Source organism: Anolis sagrei, chromosome 6, assembly GCF_037176765.1.
Source record: "Anolis sagrei isolate rAnoSag1 chromosome 6, rAnoSag1.mat, whole genome shotgun sequence".
In the NCBI taxonomy this organism is placed as follows: domain Eukaryota; kingdom Metazoa; phylum Chordata; class Lepidosauria; order Squamata; family Dactyloidae; genus Anolis; species Anolis sagrei.
Window position 1 is genome coordinate 18,954,377 of NC_090026.1, and position 23,295 is coordinate 18,977,671.

General features: G+C 43.0%; 2 protein-coding genes across 7 annotated transcripts in view; both read left to right on the forward strand.

Moving 5' to 3' along the window:
- Positions 1–36: 36 nt before the first annotated feature.
- On the forward strand, positions 37–13,452 carry PRPF31 (pre-mRNA processing factor 31). 3 transcript variants are annotated; one of them, XM_060780387.2, is made up of 14 exons: positions 37–191; positions 1,222–1,407; positions 2,556–2,616; positions 2,816–2,899; positions 3,761–3,858; positions 4,356–4,462; positions 5,539–5,708; positions 6,369–6,526; positions 6,623–6,712; positions 7,905–8,032; positions 8,922–8,994; positions 9,600–9,728; positions 11,337–11,435; positions 12,465–13,452. In XM_060780387.2, the coding sequence occupies exons 2-14, from the start codon at positions 1,234–1,236 to the stop codon at positions 12,591–12,593; spliced, it is 1,500 nt and encodes a 499-aa protein (XP_060636370.1). In that variant the 5' UTR covers positions 37–191; positions 1,222–1,233; the 3' UTR covers positions 12,594–13,452. The 3 variants fall into 3 exon arrangements, with proteins under 3 accessions (XP_060636370.1, XP_067325967.1, XP_060636369.1); XM_067469866.1 differs by having other exon boundaries at positions 37–162; XM_060780386.2 differs by having other exon boundaries at positions 38–210.
- Positions 13,453–20,175: 6,723 nt separating this feature from the next.
- Positions 20,176–23,295, forward strand: part of CNOT3 (CCR4-NOT transcription complex subunit 3) — a 41,134-nt gene continuing 38,014 nt past the window's right edge. For all 4 annotated transcript variants that reach the window (XM_060780397.2, XM_060780399.2, XM_060780398.2 and 1 more), the window contains exon 1: positions 20,176–20,296. The gene's annotated coding sequence lies outside the window, so the exon portion shown is untranslated. The remainder of the gene's footprint in view (positions 20,297–23,295) is intronic.

Genomic DNA, 23,295 nt, shown 5'->3' on the forward strand with positions numbered 1-23,295 from the left:
TCAAGCGCATGCGCGAGGATTCGATGACGACATCGAGAGCGACGAGGCGGCTTCTGTGACGTATTTAATGCGGGACGGACAGGAGTTGCTGTCGCATAGCTGGTACAAGTAGCCGGGAGAAAGAGAAGGAAGCAGAGGAGAGTCAAGAGAGCTTCGTGAAAGGTGAGGAATTAGAAGGAGGCCGGATTAAGGTTGCTAAGAGGGGAGAAGGTGGGATAAATGTGTTAGCTGAGCCTTTTCTTTTATTCTGACTGCATCTCTAGGTGCATCTACAGCAGGCCTGAGCAAACTTGGGCGCTCTGAATTAAATGGAACTAATCCAGGCCTGGGCAAACTTGGGGGCCCTCCAGGTGATTTGGACTTCAACTCCCACAATTCCTAACAGCCTCAGGCCCTTAGTGGCTGAGGGTGAAAAGGAAAGGGCCTGAGGCTGTTAGGAATTGTGGGAGTTGAAGTCCAAATCACCTGGAGGGCCCAAGTTTGCCCAGGCCTGCTGTAGATTGTAGTAGTTTGCTTTTGCAAACTTGGGCCCTCTGAATTAAATGGAACTAACACAAACTTGGGCCCTCCAGGTGTTTTGAACTCCAACTCCCACAATTCCTAAGATTCTACCGGCTGTTAGGAATTGTGGGAGTTGAACTCCAAAACTCCTGGAGGCCTGAAGTTTGCCCATGTCTGCTGTATAGGATCCAGACACCCCTCAAAGAATCTGGTCCCTTGTAACCCACAAGTTGAACTTCCTATTTCCTTTCATTCTTTAACAGTGTTTCCCAAACTCTGATCTTCCAGATATTTTTTAAATTCGGATCCAGAACCGCTGGTTTATTGGCCGAAGCTCCAGGGAGATGGAATCCAAAAAACCTGGGAGACTAGAGTTTGGGAATCACTGCTTTCGCCTCTACCATAAATGTGGTTTGCCACCACTTTAGCTGGCATGGCTCAATGCTATGGAATAATGGAAGCTGTAGTTTGGTGAGGCACCAGCACTCTTTGGCAGAGACGGCTAAAGGCCTTGTAGAACCACAACTTCATTGATTCTATAGCAGTGAGCCAAGTGGTATAAAAAAAACAACAACTCTGGGACTGCTTGTATTTGGTTTGGGGGAGTATTTGAAGTTGCTCTGTAGGTAAAATCTCTCCCAATTCACTATCAAGAGAATATGGGTGCCCAGCACTTCAGATATGTATGTCATAGTTTCCTCTTTTTTCTTGCTGTTATAGGTGTGATCCACCATGTCTTTAGCAGATGAGCTTTTAGCTGACCTTGAGGAAGCAGCAGAGGAAGAAGATGGCAGCTTTGCAGATGAGGAGGATGAGGATCCCATTGAGGATGTCCAGGAGGAGATGCAGCTGGATCTGGCGACTGATTCTGTCAAGAGTATTGCCAAGCTGTGGGATAGCAAGATGGTGAGAGAAATGCAGGGTCCACTTACTTACTTACCTAGGCGATCTCTCGATGTCCAAATAGAATTGTCTTCCAAGATTGGTGTACTGGCAGTGGGTACATAGGTGACTGTGGAGCCCTATTCTTGACCTGTATGTTCTCCTGCAGTGAGGGCATTAGTTTCCAGGTGGAAGGCGGTTCTTGTTGGGGTTGGCTTGACAAGCCTTCCTCTTGGCACGTTTCTCCCTTTCGCCCTCCATTCGTGCCTCTTCAAATTCTACAACACTGCTGGTCACAGCTGACCTCCAGCTGGAGCGCTCAAGGGACAGGGCTTCCCAGTTCTTAGTGTCTATGCCAGAGTTTTTAAGGTTGGCTTTGAGTCCATCTTTAAATCTCTTTTCCTGTCCACCCAACATTCCGTTTTCCATTCTTGAGTTCGGAATAGAGGAACTGCTTTGGGAGACGGTGGTCAGGCATCCGGACTACGTGGCCGGTCCAGCGGAGTTGATGGCGGAGGACCATCGCTTCAGTGCTGGTGGTCTTTGCTTCTTCCAGCACACTGGCATTTGTCTGCTTATCTTCCCAAGAGATTTGCAGGATTTTTTGGAGGCAATGCTGATGGAATCGTTCTAGGAGTTGCATGTGACATCTGTAGATAGTCCACGTTTCACAGGCGTATAGCAGGGTTGGGAGGACAATAGCTTTATAAACAAGCACCACAGAGTGTTTGAGGACCAGGACATCCGTAGAGATACCAAGGGCCCACTTACAGCAACAATGACAAGTTTAAGAATCCTATAGAAACAAAACCTGTGTGTCTAAGTTATTTATCCCACGTGGAAAAGGCAAACAACATTTGGAGAACAATGAGAGAAAACCCTGTTGTATATTGGTGGGAGTTTTATGAAGCTGCTTGGATACAATAAAATACTCCATAGTACCCATATGCCCAATTGATTAAAAGTATTCACTATTTCAAATTTTGGGGAGGAGATTTCTGTTGACAGTATGTAAATTAAAGTTATATTCAAAATTAAGATTAATCCTGAACTTTTCTTGTTCTGTGATCTGCCGTTCCTCTTCTAGAATTTGAGAATGAGTTAGGAGGCTGAGGCTAAGGATGCTATCCACAAAGCCAGACTCCACATGTCTTTGCCCTTCTCCTTTACAGTTTGCTGAAATCATGCTGAAGATAGAGGAATACATCAGCAAGCAACCGAAAGCATCTGACGGTACTGAGTTGGCTTTGAATATAGGTCACCCACCTTTACACTGTAAAACCCCACTGAACCCCAATCCTGTTTCCTTCAATGCAGAATCCACTACATATCCTCCATGTCCTGTGATAGAGAGTTGGAGTACACTTTTGCCTGTTTCTCTGATACTTTTCAATAGATAAAGATTTTGAGTTTTCCTTTCTTCACTTCCCAGTTCTAGGCCCAGTGGAGGCTGCACCTGAATACAGAGTTATTGTGGATGCCAACAACCTCACAGTAGAAATTGAAAATGAGCTCAGTGAGTAAAAGTCTTGGTTGTTTACCTTAGGGAAGAGAAAATAGTGACAAGACAAGTGGGAAGTTTTGGCAGCATTACATAAATTGTAACTTAGTGGTCCGAGGATGGCGGAATAAATTAAGCAGGCAGTAGTGTTGGGAAGGGCTGGTTTTTCTGGGATGGGTGTGTAGTTTATTAAGTAGAAAGCTGGGAGGTGTGCCATGCAGACTGTGTGTGTATTAGATTGCATAGTTATTAAAAGTTTAAGGTATTTCTGGGACTCTTCTGTTAGAAATTTAATCTTCCTTGGGTAATGTGTGATCCAGACTAGCCAATATCCAAAGATGCCATGCAAACAAAGTGGGGAGCATGGGGTCCTCCAGATGTTAGTGAATTCCAGTTCCCATCAGCTCTAGCTAGTTTTACCAGTTGTGAGACATGATAGGAACTGTGTTTAGAAATATCTGGGGAACCACATGTTTTCCATGATTAAGTACAGCCCAGAAATGCTAATGCATTCAGCCAGAAGTCTACTATATGTTTGTGTTTACCTTCTAAAGTTTACTTTAAATAATAATAACTTTATTCTTATATCCTGCCACCATCTCACTGAAGAGACTCGGGCGGCTTACAGATGACACAAAGTGCCTAAAACAAACATAAAAGTCAACATAATACAAAATAACATGCACATATGAAAACATCATTCAGATTTAATCAAGCTGCAATCCTCTAATCGTGGTGGTAAATTACTGACATCATGGCCGGGCTGTAAACATTGGAATAAAATAAATACTTTTAGAGTATGCTTTCTCTAGAATAACGATATATATTCCTCCTGGCTAATATGCCAAATCTTTGATTACTTTTTTTTCTTTGCAGACATTATTCATAAATTTATTCGAGACAAATACTCCAAGCGATTTCCAGAACTTGAATCCCTTGTCCCAAATGCTCTGGATTACATTCGGACTGTCAAGGTATTGTGGCTTCAAATATGCAAAGTGATTATTTGAATTTGTTTTACTATCTAGCACATTCATATGGAGCCACAAAGTTGGATGGCTTCCAAGAAAATTGTTAATCATTTAATTGGAAGAATAAATATGAGAGATAGGGAAGCAGGCCATGAATTCCCCGCAATCATTTCCCTGAAACCAATAAATGACTTGCCATATTTTTCTTTGGGGAAGTATAGGGGTTCTAGTGGCTCTCACAGCCTGGATCTTAGCCTAGTGGATGAGGTCACTGTGGTTTGAATGCTGCTGGAAGAGAAAGAATATAGATTTAAATAATAGTTATTTTACCCGACTCTTCTGCAAACATGATGTTTTTCCACAAGTGCAACAATCTGTTTTTTCTTAGAACGAGAATGCCTCAAATAAAGCCTTGGTAAACAGTTGACATTACCTCACAGCTCAACCCACATCTCTTGTTTGAAAGCTAATGTTTTCTTCCTATGTCTTAACTTTTGCAGGAACTAGGGAATAGCTTGGACAAATGCAAGAACAATGAGAATCTTCAGCAGATCCTTACAAATGCCACCATCATGGTTGTCAGTGTTACAGCATCTACTACTCAGGGGTAAGATGGACATACTGTAAAGCTAGTAGGGTTACTAAGGGGACATGTGAGATTGATAGGGGTCTGGAGCAGAAAAAGGTTGAATGAATGGAGCAGTTCCATACTGCACATGATGAAATCCATTTGTAAGTGTATGTTACAAGGAAAAACTCCATGGGGAAAAAAAGACTGGGCCAGCAAGTAGAGCATGGATATGTCCATGCATATACATCAGTATAATTTTTCTACTCTGCCATATAGCAGATTGGAAGAAAGCACTCTTTCCCCATATTAGTTACTTTAATAATCCTTTTGTTGGATTAATGACTGTGGGATGATTTACTTTGGCTTGTATATTCTGATGTATATATTATGCATCAAAATATACAAATGGGAACTGCAATAAAATGTTGCAGTGCAAAATGTTCCTTCATAGATTCCCAGTCATTTAATTGTGTCCTCCTCAAGAACTCCTAGTCAATATTTCAAGCCTAGTGAGAATGCACAGTCCCGATTGAATTGTTTTTCCAAGGTGTCTTTTGTCCTTCTGTAAACCACAGAGGTTCTTCCCCTTGTGTGAATGGTACTTTATTTGCTACACAAGGGCCATAATGTAAAGAAGGGGTCCTCAAACTAAGGCCCTCCAAGGTCATTTACCCTGCCCTCACTCAGGGTCAACCTAAGTCTGAAATGACTTGAAAGCACACAACAGCAATCCTATCTCATCAGCCAAAAGCAGGCCCACATGTCCCATTGAAATACTATTAGTTTATATTTGTTAAAAGTGTTCTTCACTTTGATTTTTGTATTGTTTTAAAGTGTTTTGCACTACAAATAAGATATGTGCAGTGTGCATAGAAATTCATTCAAAAATTTTTTTTCAAATTATAATCTGGCTCTCAAAACTAGTTGAGGGACTATGACCTGGCCCTCTATTTAAAAAGTTTGAGTACCCCTGATGTAAAGTATAGATTTGAAAATATGGAGAACAGTGAAACCAAATGTTCCCAGGCTTTAGCATGCTGAATGTTAATGAGTACTTTGAAAACTGGATTGCAATGAGCTACGCTTCAAGTGTGTCATCTCTCCCATTACAGGCAGCAGTTAACTGAAGAAGAACTAGAACGCATTGAGGAGGCCTGTGACATGGCCCTGGAGCTAAACCAGTCCAAGCATCGCATCTATGAGTATGTGGAGTCCCGCATGTCCTTCATTGCCCCCAACCTGTCCATCATTGTGGGGGCCTCCACTGCTGCTAAGATCATGGGTAAGACTCTCCGTAGTTTGGAAAATCAGGGGAAAGCTCCTTGTAGAAAGACTGTGCTTTTCCCTAGTTTACCATGGACAGAAAATGCACTGAAGCATGTAGATCAGACCTCACAACCTCTGAGGATGCCTGCCATAGATGTAGGCGAAACATCAGGAGAGAATGCTTCTAGAACATGTCCATATAGCTCAAAAAACCTACAATAACCCAGAGATTCTGGCCATGAAAGCCTTCAACAATACATTGAACATCCCTATGGGGAGAAACCGTTCCAAGACACAGACCTCACAACCTCTGAGGATGTCTGCCATAGATGCAGGCGAAACGTCAGGAGAGAATGCTTCTAGAACATGGCCATATAGCCTGAAAACCTACAACAACCCATGTTGATCTTGTTTGAAATAGTCAGAATATTAATTTTAAAACTTCTTAATCAAAAATCAAAGGTAGAAATACACAACTGAAATTAATACCCTAATTAGTATCATAGCTTCTGTTATTTATCCAATATTAATTCTGGCAGATGCCCATGGTCAATAATTGGCAGTGTGCATATCTCAGCAGTCAGGGAATGTAAAGATGATGTTGGCAGACATGAACCTGGATGGCTTCTCTGTTTTATTTTGTGGTCTTTGTGTCATATTTTCCTTTCTTACCAAGGCATTGCTGGTGGTCTCACAAATCTCTCCAAGATGCCAGCTTGCAACATCATGCTTCTGGGTGCACAAAGGAAGACCCTGTCTGGCTTTTCCAGCACTTCGGTGCTGCCTCACACTGGCTATATCTACCATAGTGATATTGTGCAGTCATTGCCTCCGGTATGTATGTTCTGCTGCTGTTCCTTTCACTGCCTGATTGGTAAACCAGCTTCACAGTGGCAACAGCCAACATTTTTTTTGCATATATATCAACAGGATCTGCGGAGGAAGGCAGCTCGGTTGGTAGCAGCAAAATGTACACTGGCAGCACGTGTAGACAGCTTCCATGAGAGCTCAGAAGGAAAGGTAAGATGTACTGGGCAATGCCTCTAACATAGGGGAGTTCAAACGATCAGAAAAGAGATTCAACCTAAACATCAAAATCTCCTGATGGATAGAACTGCCCAACAGTGGAGTGTGGTGGAGTCTCCTGTAGGTTTTTAAACAGGCTGGATGGCCATCTGTCATGAGTACTTTGATTATGTATTCCTCCTGCCAGTGCTTGGACTGGATAGGACCAGAGGTTTAGCACAGCTGGTAAATAATCAGCAATTGTAAGATATATCAACCAAAAAGGTTGCAAGTTCGAACCCCGGGTTGGCGTGAGCTGCCAACTGTCACCCTAGCTCATTGTTTACCTAAGCAATTCGAAAGCAGCTTTAGCTGTGATTTGAGAAATTAGGTACCACTAAAAAGCAGGGGAGGTGTTTTACGACACCATAAAGAAAGAAGATCAGAAAATCCTGGGTGACCAAAAGGAAGGAGGAAGTCCTGACGGCTCTTTGTCATAGAGGATAGAGCAACAGCACGCCCTGGACTCAAGCCAAACGTTCCATGGCACCAAAAACAGCTGAAGCAAACCACCTCCTGTTTTGTCTGTCTGTGTATTGTCTATACAAAGCAGCATTGAATGTTTGTACTGTGATCCGCCCTGAGTCCCCTTCGGGGTCAGAAGGGCGGTATATAAATGAAGTGTTGTTATTATTATATTATTATAGCTCTTTGGAGCCCCCAGTGGTGCAATGGGTTAAACCCCTGTGAAGACCGACAGGCCGCAGGTTCAAATCCAGGGAGAGGCGGATGAGCTCCCTCTGTCAGCTCCAGCTCCTCATGTGGGGACATGAGAGAAGCCTCCCACAAGGATGATAAAAACATCAAATCATCTGGGCGTCCCCTGGGCAACGTCCTTGCAGATGGCCAATTCTCTCACACCAGAAGCGACTTGCAGTTTCTCAAGTCGCTCCTGACACGACAAAAAAATTATAGCTCTTGTGGTCTCGTCCAACTCTGTGATTCTCCTTCATCAGGTTTCCACCAACATTTTATTTATTTGTTTATCTTAGGAGCTATCTAGTAACAAGAGTCTCTGGAAAGGGTCAAGGTAGATTAGAAAATCAACCGTCCAATATACAATATTGCAATGCAGTCTTTGGACTAAATATATTATTTCATTCTCACACCCACTGGAAAACTTTGATCTCTTCTTTTAACAATCTAGGTTGGGTATGATCTGAAGGAGGAAATTGAGAGGAAGTTTGACAAGTGGCAAGAGCCCCCTCCTGTCAAGCAAGTGAAACCATTACCAGCCCCTTTGGACGGACAAAGGAAGAAGCGTGGAGGGCGCAGGTATTGGGGAAGACCTGGGGAGATGGCTCAAGGAACGGAGTTGAAGGGCAAGACTGTGCTGCATTTGGGAGGAAATAAGAACTTGGGCACACATTTTGTTTTTGTTATAAATAGCAGCATATATGTGTTGTATTAGAGCCAGTGTGACATGATGGTTTCAGCGCTGGATTTTGCCTCTGGACATGAGGACATGGCATGACTTTGGGATTATCGTACACTTTTGGCCCAGAAAACCCACGACAGGTTCATCTTAGAGTTGCCATAAATTGAATATGACTTGAAGACACACATCAACAAAAATATATTTTATAAAATGCTCAGTTACAACTCGTATTCTTTTCAAATATTGTTGTTTGACTAAGAGTTGCATCTAATGTTTGGGAAATATGGACAATAGACCGGTTCTGAATTTCCTGTTAACGTGGGAAGTACAAATCAGGCCAGTTCATATTGGAATTCATAAAAACCATGCATTCCTACACATACATCTCACTAACCAGGAACCCCCTTGTGCTGGCAGACTGAAGAATGACAGGTCAGAAGTTCGAATCCAAGGAGAGCACAATGAGCGCCCTCTGTCAGCACCAGCTCCCCATATGGGGGCATGAGAGAAGCCTCCCACAAGGATTGTAAAACATCAAAACATTTGGGCGCCCCCTGGGTAACATTCTTGCAGATGGCCAATTCTCCCACACCAGAAGCAACTTGCAGTTTCTCAAGTCACTCCTGACAAACACACACACAAAAAAACCTCACTAGCCAGCCTAGTCATCTTGGCCTTTACTCCCTGCTTGAATTTGTTGTCCCATTTTTGAGCCTAGTGGTCTCTCTTTGCTTTGGAGCCTCAGTACCTTTCTGCAAGTTTTACACACTTTCCTTACTCTTTCAGATATCGTAAGATGAAAGAGCGCCTTGGCCTAACAGAAATCCGGAAGCAGGCAAACCGCATGAGCTTTGGAGAGGTGTGGAATCTTTTCTTTCCTTATATAGGATACATTTTAATCTCTGGGAACCAATGGTGAATTAGTCGTTGGGAAAGATGGGCACAAAAACCAGAATTTTCATGTTTCTTTTAACTGGTACAATGGAGATGGGTGTTACTCAGGGCAGGAATCTTAAGATTTGTTTCACGTGTTAGGCAGAAAAAGCAAAGGAAGTATTTCCGAGGAATGAAAGTATTAAATGTCCACATAGCTTATCAGAATGTATGCTAATGTGTTCATGTGCTCAGGAGCTCAGTGTTGGGCTCATAGTTGAGAAGTAAAATAAAAACTTCTGCAGTTACAGCTGTGAACTTACAGACTTTGTATAAATGTGTAAATATTATACAAGATATGAAGACTAAGCTGTTGAATAGACAGCTTGATTTAACTTTGCAACCTTCGCCTTTAAATGAAAAGGAGATTCCAACCCACATGCTGTTGTTTTCCTCATCTGAGCCACTTTGACAACAAGAGGCCAGGCCCTTTGAGGCAAGACAGGCAGGCACTTGTATGTTGATATCTAAAAATAATTCCAATTTGACTTTTCCTTCCTCTGCTCCATCTCTCTAAACTATTGTTCCTAGATTGAAGAGGATGCTTACCAGGAAGACCTAGGATTCAGCTTGGGCCATCTGGGCAAATCAGGCAGTGGCCGAGTCCGACAGACGCAAGTCAATGAGGCAACGAAGGCACGCATTTCAAAGACGTTGCAGGTTAGAACATGTGCATATAGTATGCTAGAAGATCAAGCCTAGGGAATGTTTCCTATTCTATTATGGTAGAGTAACAAACTGTAGATCTTTCAACATCAGCAAGTTGTGGTAATTTTCCAAACTGCATCACAACTCTTCTCCAAAGTATGTGAAGGTTGAGCACACCACCAGGAAGCTTTTGGTTTTTGCCAAGTTCCTTAACTGGTTTGCTTAAAATATTTTTATAAAATAGAGGCAGGTGAAATATTATTAGAGTCTTTTCTAGAAATGATACAAAGGTTTTTAGATATTACCTTAGCAATTATAACTTTAACAGGATCAACATGTGCTAAGGAATATACTTTTGCAGGACAACAACTCATTATTGCTGTTTTTGTTACAAAAACATACAAAAAGTGCTTATTCTAGGGCAGTGGTTCTCAACCTTCCATGACCCCTCAATACAGTTCCTCATGTTGTGGTGACTGCCAATTATAACATTATTTTCATTGCTACGTTGTAACTGTAATTTTGCTACTGTTATGAATTGTAATGTAAATAGCTGATATTTAATTAATTAATTAACGGCATTTATATGCTGCCCTTCTAACCCCGAAGGGGACTCAGAGCAACTTTCTCTCTCTCTCTCTCTATATATATATATACACACACACAAAAAATTTAAAATTATTAACATAGTACAATATCAGTACTATGCAGGATGTATTTTCATTCACTGGATCAAATTTGCCACAAATACCCAATACACCCAAATTTGAATACTGGTGGGGTTGGGGATTGATTTTGTCATTTGGGAGTTGTAGTTGCTGGGATTTATAGTTCACCTGCAATCAAAGAGCATTCTGAACTCCACCAAAGATGGAATTAGGCCAAGCTTCCCACACAGACAGACCCCCCCCCCAAGACCAACAGAAAATACTGTGTTTTCTGATGGTCTTTGGCCACCCCTCTGACCACCCTCCCCCCCCCCCCCGGGGTCCTGACCCCTAAGTCGAGAAACAGGTTCTAGGGAAATGCTTCCTTCTTAGTAAAGAAGGTATCATATTTTTCACTGGCACATAGAATTCCCAGTAATGGATTGATTTTTCTCATAATACAATGCTCAGTATGCCATCCATTCAGTATGTCCATTCTGTTCTTGCTTTAAGATTTAAAACTGTCTCCTGGAACAATAATGTGGAGTACTCTTGAACATTGTTTAAAAGCATTAGCAGACAGAATAGTGGCCTTATTCTCTGGCAGCTTGCTTAAAATTAGTCTAAGTGAAAACTAAGTCTCTGTCTTTTAAAAATATCTCTGGAAATTAAAATTTACTTCCACAAGTGGCTTCCTTGTATTTTTGTAGTAAAGGGGGCCACAGTGAGTTAGCTTTTTTCACTTAAGGCAATAATGTGGCAGAAAAATTGATCTGCTAAGAAACCAGAGAGGGTGAGATGCTTGATAGCAGTTTGAAGAGATGCTGATCCTAGAGAAAGCATGAGCTGTAAAACATGCCCCTGAGGCACTGGATAGAAGCATTTATTTCACCTGCATTTTTCTTCCATCTCTGTCCATTGGTTCCTTTATAAAAGCTCTAATGACTTTTTTTCACCTGTCCCCCCCAACCAGCGCACACTCCAGAAGCAAAGCATGGTGTATGGAGGAAAGTCGACCATCCGGGACCGCTCCTCGGGTACTGCATCCAGCGTGGCTTTTACTCCACTGCAGGTAAGTACTGTACTTAATTTAAGTGTTGTGCTCTTGAAATAAATGAACTTGGAATCTGGTATCTTGGAAGACAAAATTGAAAAGCAAATGTAAAAAGGCTCAAATAAGGGCACGAATACAAACAAAGCCCTTTTGTGCCACTGGATAGCTGTTAACATTTGGCTGTGGTACTAACTGTGGTACTAACATGGACTCTAAAGCCATGGGAGCAGAGATCCAGCTCACTGTAGCAAGTTGCTTGTTCATGAAACGTGTATAGTATGAAAATTAAAACATCAATTGAATACTGTTTTGATTTCGATCTTTCAACCAATGCTTTTTCAGGCTTTTTTTTCTGTGTCAGGAGTGACTTAAGAAACTGCAAGTCGCTTCTGGTGTGAGAGAACTGGCCGTCTGCAAGGACATTGTTGTACCATCCTGTGGGAAGCTTCTCGTACGTCCCCACAAAGGAGACTGGAGCTGCCTCTCAGGAGCTCACCCCACTTCCTGGATTCGAACCACCAATTTTTCAGTCAGCAGTCCTGTCAGCACAAGGGTTTAACCCAGGCATGGCCAAACTTGCCCCCCCCCCGGTGTTTTGGACTTCAACTCCCACAATTCGTAATAGCCTCAGGCCCTTTCCTTTTTCCCTTCAGCTGAGACTGTTAGGAATTGTGGGAGTTGAAGTCCAAAACACCAGGAGGGCCCAAGTTTGCCCATGCCTGGGTTAACCCATTGTGCCACCAGGGGCTCCTTTTCAGGATGTTGAATGACATGCTATTTTGGCATCCTTTAGTTCTCCTTTCCCAGTGTTCTGATTGAAATGTTTGATGATCAGCATAGGCCATAACCGAAGAAAGAATTACAAACCCCAGTGTGTGGTGTCTCTTAATTCCTCCTTTACTAAAGAAATACACTGCAACAGTTGACTTATATCCAAGACACGCTTCTTAGGTATAGGAGTGTATGTCAAATTCATTGCCCCTCTCTTGGCACAGAAAGAGCCAGACCTTTATATTTCACATATTTTTAAATTTTCCTTTCTTTTAGGGTCTGGAGATTGTGAACCCGCAGGCAGCTGAGAAGAAGGTAGCTGAAGCCAACCAGAAGTATTTCTCCAGCATGGCCGAATTCTTAAAAGTGAAGACAGAGAAGAGTGGCATCATGTCCACCTCATAAGACACTATATTTTTTCAACTGGAGCTCCATATTAAGTGGAAGCAGAAGGATTTTTGCTGGAGTTCCATAGGCCCCCTGACTCTTCAGAATTCAGCACTGCATGGTTCTTTCCTGGACCTGTTTGGTATCATTTTCCTCTTTGTGTCCCTTGAGCAATATTTCAATAGAGAGCCTACTATTCTGTGTGTATATTATTGCATAATAGAAAGAACAGAGTTTTTCTCCAAGGTTTCATGCCTTATTGAAAAGCAGGATCATTAAATAATGTGAACTAAGCTGAACTGCAGCAACAGTCAAGACCATTCTGTGTTCCACCCCTTTAACCACTTAACTGAAAGCCAGTCAAAAACCTCTTTGTAAATACCATCTCCCTTTTTCGTTGGTTTAGAACTATGGCATCAGGATATGGTAAGGCAGCATGAATAACACCGCCTCCCTGAAGTTGGTGTTGTCCAGATTTACTGAGTGACAACTTCTATCATCCCCAGCCAGCATCTGCCAAACTGGGAAAAGCTCCAGGGTCAAAATTATGTGGTTAAAACCTTTTCAGAGAAAAGTCGATACTTTGAACTGAACATTTGAAATGACAGGTGTGTGTGTGATAGAGAATGAAAGAGTTGTGTGTACATACAACAGGGCGAAGAGAAATAATTATTATCTTAAAAGTAAAGAAGTTTTGAGGTACTTTTGCCTACAGATAATGTCCTTCTTGACTAAAAAATTACATTCCTAAATGAAACAAAATTAAATGTAGATTCCTTGCAGAGTGAGGGGAATAGTTGGATGGTATGTATTGTAACAACAGTTTGCTGTGACTTGTGTACTTTGGGAGAAGAAATACAATTCCATTTTGAGCCTTTGTGTGCAATCCATTTCTTTTTGGATTAAGGGGAAGCTGTTGGTGGTGGTGGAGCTGGGAGGAGAAGTCTAAGGTTAAAATATATTGAGATGTTGGACCTTTTAGTCAATCTATTTGTAATAGATCCTCAGATCACTATATTAATACTCAGTTTGGGGATTCCTTGGAGTCTTGAGATCTCTTAAGTTTTCTGCATCTTGCACATATCAGCCTTTTCCTATACTTGTTAGAAAGAGTTTTACTATCAAGTATTGGGAATAGCGATCCCTCAGTGACGTAGTGGGTTAAACCACTGAACTGCTGAACTTGCTGACCAAAAGGTTGCCAGTTCGAATCTGGGGAAGCGGTGTGAGCTCCTACTGTTCGGCTCATCTTCTGCCAACCTAGCGGTTCAAAAACATACAAATGTGAGTAGATCAATAGGTACCGCTCCGGCGGGAAGGTAACGGCCCTCTACGCAGTCATTCTGGCCACACGACCTTGGAGGTGTCTACGGATAATACTGGCTCTTCAGCTTAGAAATGGATATGAGCACCAACCACCAGAGTTGGACACAACTGAACTTAATGTCAAGGGAAACATTTACCTTTACCTTTTATTGGGAATAGAGGATAAACTTCTGAAATTGTCTATCTTATTATTTTAGTTTTAAACAAGTTATCCAATAGTTTATATAGTACAGCTTTCCAGAGTTGAGATGATGGCAGTTCTACTTACTGATCTCAGATCATTCCAACCTATAATAAATAATAATAAATCTTTATTTGTATACTGACCTATCTCCTCAAAGGGACTCAGGGCAGCTTCCAACATATAAGGCAAAACATTCAGTTGCCAAGAAGAAAATCATACAGACCGATTAAAATAAAAGCACCACAAAACATTAATTCATCCGGGCGTCCCCTGTGCAACGTCCTTGCGGACAGTCAATTCTCTCACACCAGAAGCAACTTGCTGTTTCTCAAGTCGCTCCTGACATGACAAAAAAAACACCCACAAAACACAAAAATCTTACTAATACAATAAAAATTTTAACAAATGGCAATTATAACTCCATCAGACAATTTCAGCAAAACCAATGGCCAGGACTACAAAATGGGCATGGTCAACTATAAAAGGGCTGGGCAAGAGATAGTGCAAACAGCATATTATAGGGCCAGGGGAGTGGAGAAAGTGCATTCGACTTTTCTCCGGGCCAGTTCTTGATTAAGAATTGTGTATTGCAAGTGCCACAGTCACAACCCACAGTTACTTGCCACATGTTTTGGCAAAAGCAGGAGATTGGTTTGGTTTTTATAGAAGTAAATCAGGTGGATGTTGCTAGAAGATGTTCTTTGCTAATGCTACTTTTCTGTACTGTAGTAAACGGTTGCCTTCTAGCTTTTTTATCCAATGCCTAGCCTAATTCACAGCTCATTATGAGCTCCTTAGAGAATGGCTTGTACGTCACATGCTTCACACCCAGAAGACTCATTCAATAAAAGGAAAATGGTTGCTAAGCTCAGGAGAATGCCAACATGTTAATGATCAGTCAAGGGAATCTTTTCTTTTTATTCTCAGAAGAACACATACAGCTTAGCAAATGAGGTGCAAACAGGTGATGCAGAAGACAAAACAAATCATTGTAGCAGTATAAATAAATATTAAGCCCAACAATTTAATAGATATATCAAAAGAAGGAAATCAGCTGGGAATATAGTTGCATCAGAGAATGAATTATTATTATTATTATTATTATTATTATTAATATTTATTGATATTCCGCTTTTCTCCCTAAATGGGACCCAAAACAGCTTACAACATTATATAAAAGACCATTCAAAACAATATGCATATGTAAACCAATAACCTATAAAAACACATTTGCAATAAGAAATAAGTTAAAGGTTTTTCCCTGATATTAAGCTCAGTCGTGACCAACTCTGGGGGTTGGTGCTCATCTCCATTTCTAAGCTGAAGAGCCAGCATTTTCCATAGACTCCTCCAAGGTCATGTGGCTGGCATGACTGCATGGAGCACTGTTATCTTCCCACTGGAACGGTACCTATTGATCTACTCACATTTGCATGTTTTTGAACTGCTAGGTTGGCAGAAGCTGGGGCTAATTGCTGCTCCTCGGAGTCAAACCTGTGACCTTTCGGTTAGCAAGCTTAAGCGGCTGGGGGGGAAAAGGAAGGGGCCTGAGGCTGTTAGCAATTGTGAGAGTTAAAGTCCAAAACACCTGGAGGGGCCCAGGTTTGCCCACGCCTAATCTATATTATAGACTTAATGTAGTTTGACACCACTTTAACTGACTATAGAATCGTAGGAACTGTAGTTTTACATGGTCTTTAGCTTTCTGTGCTAAACAACAGCTCTCATGGTTTCATAGCATTGAACCATAATGATCAAAGTGATGTCAAACTGCATTAATCACAGAGTGCAGATGCACTCCTTGTGAAAACTACTATAATCCAAGTTTCCTACATTGTGAAGATGGGGTTTGTCAGATCTACCCGTTGAAATATCTATCTATCTATATATATAATAAAAGTCAAAACTTGTATGCGGCGGATGTGTGGCGGTGTATGTGCCGGCTTTCTGATTGGCCAGCCTGAAAGTTCCAACATTCGGATTGGCTGCCGCAGTGGTGCTATTTGCATATGGTCTCTGATTGGCCAGCTTCAAGAGGAGCCCCTGGTGGAGAAGAGGGTTCATGGCAGAAACGGGGCATGACAGAAGGAAATTTGCATATGGTCTCTGATTGGCCAGCCTTAAATCCAACATTCCGAGATGACAAAGAGAGGAAAGGAAAGGCCAAAGGGGGCTGGGTCAGAACACTCCCAATACAGACCGAAATAGGCACACAGAGCCCCCATGACCCACTCTACATCCTACTGCAGTTTGGAGGAGTATGAACCATGGATGATGGGACTTGCAGTACCACCACTCACATTCTGAGACCGCTGTTAACCTTATCCAATGACTGAGCAGGACCAAACTTCGCACATAGACCTCTCATGACCCAATTTAAGTCCTGGTGTGGTTTGACCGGGGATGGACCGTGGATTATGGGACTTGCAGTACCATTGCTCAATTCTTCAGACCACTGCAACCCTCATCCAATTACCAATAAATACCAAACTTGGCACACTGAGTCTCCATTGCGCACTCTACATCCAGGTGCAGTTTGAAGGAGGATGCACCATGGACGATGGGACTTGCAATACCTGCACTCCCTTCCTAAGACCATTATAACTGCCAACAATGATGGATCAGGACCACAATTTACACAGAGAGCCCGCATAACTCACTCTACATCCTGGTGCAGTTTGGAAGAATTTGACAATGGATGATGGGACTTGCAGTCACTTCACTCACTTCCTGAGACCACTGAGACCCTCGCCAATGACTCATCAAGACCAAACTTGGCACACAGAGTCCCCATGACCCACTCTATATCCTGGTGCACGTTTGAGGAGGACAGACCATGGATGATGGGACTTCAAGTACCTCCACTACCCAAGACTGCTGCAAAACTCATCTAATGACCAATCAACACTAACGTTGGCACACAGAGCCCCCATGACCCACTCTACATCCTGCTGCAGTTTTGGAGAAGGGTGGACCATGGATGATGGAACTTCCAGTACCTTCACTCACATTCTGAGACCTCTGCAAACCTCATCCAATGACGGATCAAGACCAAATTTGGCACATAGACCTCTCATGACCCACTTTACGTCCTGGTGTTATTTGGAAAACTTTGGAGATGGATGATGGGACTTGCAGTACCTTTGCTCACTTCCTGAGACCACTGAGACCCTCGCCAATGACTAATCAAGACTAAACTTGGCACACGGAGCTCCAATGACCCACTCTACATCCTGCTGCAGTTTGGAGGAGGACAGACCATGGATGATGGGACTTCAAGTACCTCCACTCCCTTCCAAAGATTGCTGCAACCCTCTTCTAATGACCAATCAAGACCACACTTGGCACACAGAGCACACAAGACCCACTCTACATCCTGCTGCAGTTTTGGAGGAGGATTGACCATGGATGATGGGACTTGCAGTACGTTTACTCACTTACTGAAACCACTGCAACCCTAATCCAATGACTGATCAAGACCAAACTTAGCACACAAAGCCCCCATGACCCACTCTACATCTTGGTGCAGTTTGGAGGAGGACAGACCGTGGATGATGGGACTTCAAGTACCTCCACTCCCTTTCCATGATTGCTGCAACTCTCATCCAATGACTAATCTAGACCAAACTTAGCACACAGAGCCCCCGTGACCCACTCTACATCCTGCTGCAGTTTTGGAGGAGGGTTGACCATGGATGATGGGACTTGCAGTATGTTTACTCACTTACTGGAACCACTACGACCCTAATCCAATGACTGATCAAGACCAAACTTAGCACACAGAGCCCCCATGACCCACTCTAAATCCTGCTGCAGCTTGGAGGAGGGTTGACCATGGATGATGGGACTTGAAGTACCTTCACTCACTTACTGAAACCACTGCCACCCTCATCCAATGACTCATAAAGACCAAATTTGGCACACAGAGCCCCTATGACCCACTCTATATCCTGCTGCTGTTTGGAGGAGGATGGTCCATAGATGATGGGACTTCAAATTCCTTCACTCACTTCCTGAAAACAATGCAGCCATTATCCAATGGCCAATAAAGACCAAACTTGGCATACAGAACTGCCATTACCCACTTTCTCTAATAACCCAGGCAGTGCCGGGTCCCCAAGCTAGTTGGGAAAATAAAATACAATATATCAAAATATTCAGTTGCATTTTACTGAATTTTTAATATTTCTATTTTTAACTAGCCGTCCCCTGCCATGTGTTGTTGTGGCCCAGTCTGGTGACCTCGAAAAGTAATGAGAAAATTGGGGTTTCTAATATATGTAATTTCTTTGTGTTTCTTTGTCAGTGTTGATGTTTCTTTGTCAGTGTTATGTGGAGAGTGTCTGGTTTGCCTACCAGACACTCTCCACATCAGACTTACAAAGAAACAGCAAGAAATACTGAACATGCAACATATAATTGTCCTTCTTTAGGGGTCCCTTTCAGATCTGTTATACTATATCTGTGTGTGTATGTGAATCTTATCTATCTATCTATATTTATGGCTGGAGGGCTTTGATTACGTTTTCTTGCCCTGCTGAAAGGAGTTGGACTGGGTGGCCTTAAGTATTTTTGGTTGGTCAATTCTGTCGTTGGTGGGGTTCAGAATGCTCTTTGATTGTAGGTGAACTATAAATCCCAGCTCCAAAACTCAAGGTCAATGCCCACCAAATCCTTCCAGTATTTTTTTTATTGATCATGGGAGTTCTATGTGCCAAGTTTGGTTCAATTCCAACATTGGAGTTCAGAATGCTCTTTGATTGTAGGTGAACTATAAATCCCAGTAACTACAACTCCCAAATGTCAAGGTCTGTTTCCCTCAAACCCCATCTGTGTTTATATTTGGGCATATGTAGTATTCGTGCCAAGTTTGGTTCAGATCCATCATTGTTTGAGTCCACAGTGCTCTCTGGATGTAGGTGAACTACAACTCCCAAACTCAGGGTCAATGCCCACCAAATACTTTTATAATTTTCTGTTGATCGTGGAAGTTCTGGTTCAATTCCATTATTGGTGGAGTTCAGAATGCTCTTTGATTGTAGGTGAACTATAAATCCCAGCAGCTGCTACTCCTAAATGACAAAATTAATTTTTTTGGTGATGGTCACTTCTTGGATTAGTAGGTGTCTTGTGGCCAAATTTGATAGCAATTCGTCCAGTGGTTTTTGAGTTATGTTAATCCCACAAACGAACATTACAATTTTATTTAGATAGATAGAGATAGGTAGATTCTACTTTAATGTTTCAATGTGTTAGGCTTGAATTCATGTATTGTTATGATTTTAATGTTAGCTGCTTTGAATCTCCTTTGGCAGTGAAAAAGCAAGGTATAAATCCATATAATAAGGATAAAGCAGTGCTTGGCGGGAGAGAAAGAGTTGTAAAAACAAGAGATGCTCAGAGGAGCCATCCATCAACATTTACCTGAGATTGAGGTCATTTCCTCCTTTCTTATTGGCTGCGACGATTTTAAGCGACAGCTTGTGTCTACCAATGGGATTTCTCATAGGATGTCTGGCCACGCCCACTTTCCCCGTAAAGGCGTTTGCCAATAGCAAGGAAGAAAGGGCCTTGGGGAAGTTAGGGCTGCCCAATGGGAGGGCAACATGTGCAGGCTCGCTCCCATGCAGCCAATGGCAGCTCACGCTCCCCTCTCTTTAGAAGCAGCAGCCAAATAGTAGGACTAACAAGATTGAGTGGCAGCACTGTCGTCCAATTACATTTTTGCTCTCATGAGGGACTCGAGTCGATAAACTCAGAGCCAATGATCGAAGGGCAAAAATTGAGAGACAAAGCCGTTGTCCATTGAGCAACCCGTTTTTATATTAGTCCCGCCCTTGGCCTTGTTTTCCGACGAGCGGTAGGCGAGGCCAAGCCGTACACATCCGTACAGTCTCAGCCAATCCCTGCGAGGGAGCGGCTTGACGGACGTCGCGTCTTAACGAATCATTTCCTGGCAATCTTATAAGTGACAGCAGCGCTCGTCCCGCCCCGGCGTCTCTATCCCCGCGGTCCAATAGAAACAGGGAACGTTTTGAGAGGCGCGAGGTTGGACCAATGGGATTCAAGAGGAGGCGGGCCCGGCGAACGGAGAAGGGGGGAGGCTGCCGCCATCTTGGATGCCGCGGAGCCCGAGAGAGGGGGGAGCGAGAGTGAGAGAGAGAGAGGGAAAAAGAGAGAGAGAGAGAGCCAAAGAGGCCCGGAGTCGCCGGTAAGCGAGAGAGCAGGAGGGAGGGGGGGAGGGAGAGAGGGGCAGCGCTTGGGGGCGGGGCCTGTGGCGGGAGGGGGCGTGGTTTAAGGGTCGGGGGTCTCTCTCGGAGGGCGAGGGGTCTGCAAGGGCCACACTTTCCCCTCAGAAGAAGGGGAGGGAAGGGACGCGTCGCGGTGCGGGCACTCCAAAGGGGCCCAGAGGGGCCTGGGGACGGGGGGGAGGCATGTGGCCCCAAATGGGGGGCTTCTCACCTGAGGGGAACGGGGCCCAGGCCTCCTGCGAAGGGGAGCGTCGTGCGGCCTTGGCGCCAGGAAAGGGGATTGGAGCCTTTGTGTGGGGATGCGCTAGGCCAGGCCTGGACCAACTTGTGGAACCTCACCTAGTGGAACCCCCTCCAGAGATCACAACACTGCCCTGTATACATATATATATATATATACATTGCTTAGGGTATCTCTATGTGAGCACATATAAAACCCTGTGTATATGTATCCTAGCAATGCTCTTCAGAGATCCCAAGCCCAACATTATACCAGGCATGGGCAAACAACCGATAGGAATCCCAATACTGCCCTGAATACATATATATCTATTGCTTAGGATATCTCTATGTGAACAAATATAAAACCCTGTGTGTATGTATCCTAGCAATGCTCTTCAGAGAGCCCAAGCCCAACATTATACCAGGCATGGGCAAACAACCGATAGGAATCCCAACACTGCCCTGTATACATACATATATTGCTTAGGATATATCTATGTGAGCACATATAAAACCCTGTGTATGTGTATCCTAGCAATGCTCTTCAGAGAGCCCAAGCCCAACACTATTATCAGGCATGGGAAAACAACCGATAGGAATCCCAACACTGCCCTGTATACACATACATATATTGCTTAGGATATCTCTATGTGAGCACATATGAAACCCTGTGTATGTGTATCCTAGCAATGCTCTTCAGAGGTCCCAAGCCCAACATTATACCAGGCATGGGCAAACAACCGATAGGAATCCCAACACTGCCCTGTATACATATATATATTGCTTAGGATATCTCTATCTGAGCACATATAAAACCCTGTGTATCCTAGCAATGCTCTTCAGAGAGCCCAAGCCCAACACTATATCAGGCATGGAATTGTGGGAGTTGGAAGTCCAAAACACCTGGAGGGCCGAAGTTTGCCCATGCCTGAGATATATGTATGTGTCTATATATATGATGTGTGTGGTGAATGATTCCTTAATAATAAGGTAGGCTGTTAGGGATTGTGGGAGTTGGAAGTCCAAAACACCTGGAGGGCTGAAGTTTGCCCATGCCTGATGTGTGTGTCGCACACACACACACACACATATGGTGTGTGTGCTGAATTATTCACTAATAATAATAATAGTAATTCGTAATAATTGGAGCCTTTGTGTGGGGATGCACTAGGCCAGGCCTGGGCCAACTTGTGGAACCTCACCTAGGTGGAACCCCCTCCAGAGATCACAACACTGCCCTGTATACATATATATACATTGCTTAGGATATCTCTATGTGAGCACATATAAAACCCTGTGTGTATGTATCCTAGCAATGCTCTTCAGAGAGCCCAAGTCCAACACTATATCAGGCATGGAATTGTGGGAGTTGGAAGTCCAAAACACCTGGAGGGCCGAAGTTTGCCCATGCCTGAGATATATGTATGTCTCTATATATATGATGTGTGTGCTGAATGATTCCTTAATAATAAGGTAGGCTATTAAGAATTGTGGGAGTTGGAAGTCCAAAACACCTGGAGGGCTGAAGTTTGCCCATGCCTGATGTGTGTGTGTGTGTGTGTCGCACGCACGCACACACACACACACACATATGGTGTGTGTGCTGAATTATTCATTATTAATAATAATAGTAATTCGTAATAATTGGAGCCTTTGTGTGGGGATGCGCTAGGCCAGGCCTGGGCCAACTTATGGAACCTCACCTAGTGGAATCCCCTCCAGAGATCCCAACACTGCCCATTATACACATACATATATTGCTTAGGATATCTCTATGTGAGCAAATATAAAACCCTGTGTATATGTATCCTAGCAATGCTCTTCAGAGATCCCAAGCCCAACATTATACCAGGCATGGGCAAACAACTGATAGGAATCCCAACACTGCCCTGTATACATATATATACATTGCTTAGGATATCTCTATGTCAGCACATATAAAACGCTGTGTATAAGTATCCTAGCAATGCTCTTCAGAGAGCCTAAGTCCAACACTATATATATCAGGCATGGAATTGTGGGACTTGAAGTCCAAAACACCTGCAGGGTCGAAGTTTGCCCATGCCTGAGATTTATGTATGTGTCTATATATATGATGTGTGTGTTGAATGATACCTTAATAATAAGGTAGGCTGTTAGGAATTGTGGGAGTTGAAGTCCAAAACACCTGGAGGGCCGAAGTTTGCCCATGCCTGATGTGTGTGTGTATATATTATTATTATTATTATTATTAACTTTATTTGTACCCCGCTAGCATCTCTCGAAGGACTCGATGCGGCTTACACAGGCCAAGGCCTCAATACACAACATAACAATACAAAACCTAAAGCAAATTAAAAACAATTAAAGCAGTATTAAACAACAATCAATAAACAATACACCAAAACACAATAAAACTGGGCCGGGCCAGAGTAAAATATATATATATATATACACATACACACACACACACACACACGGTGTGTGTGCTGAATTATTCATTAATAACAATAATAATAATAATTCGTAATAATAAAGATCGAACTGCAAAGACTCTGACACAAACCAGTCAAGGTGGTCCCAGTGGCGATGGGCACACTGGGTGCAGTGCTTAAAGACCTTGCCCTGCACTTAAACACAGTTGGTGCTGACAATATTACCAGCTGCAAAAGGCCACCTTACTGGGATCTGCTCTCTCTCGCTATATATATGTATATATGTATATAAGGTTTGTGTGCTGAATTATTCCTTTATAATA

Excerpts from the sequence above, each read along its gene's own strand:
- PRPF31 (XM_060780387.2), top strand. The coding sequence starts at position 1,234 with ATGTCTTTAGCAGATGAGCTTTTAGCTGACCTTGAGGAAGCAGCAGAG. Across the intron at positions 3,859-4,355 it reads ATTACATTCGGACTGTCAAG|GAACTAGGGAATAGCTTGGA; the intron begins GTATTGTGGCTT and ends TAACTTTTGCAG. Across the intron at positions 8,033-8,921 it reads AAGAAGCGTGGAGGGCGCAG|ATATCGTAAGATGAAAGAGC; the intron begins GTATTGGGGAAG and ends TTACTCTTTCAG.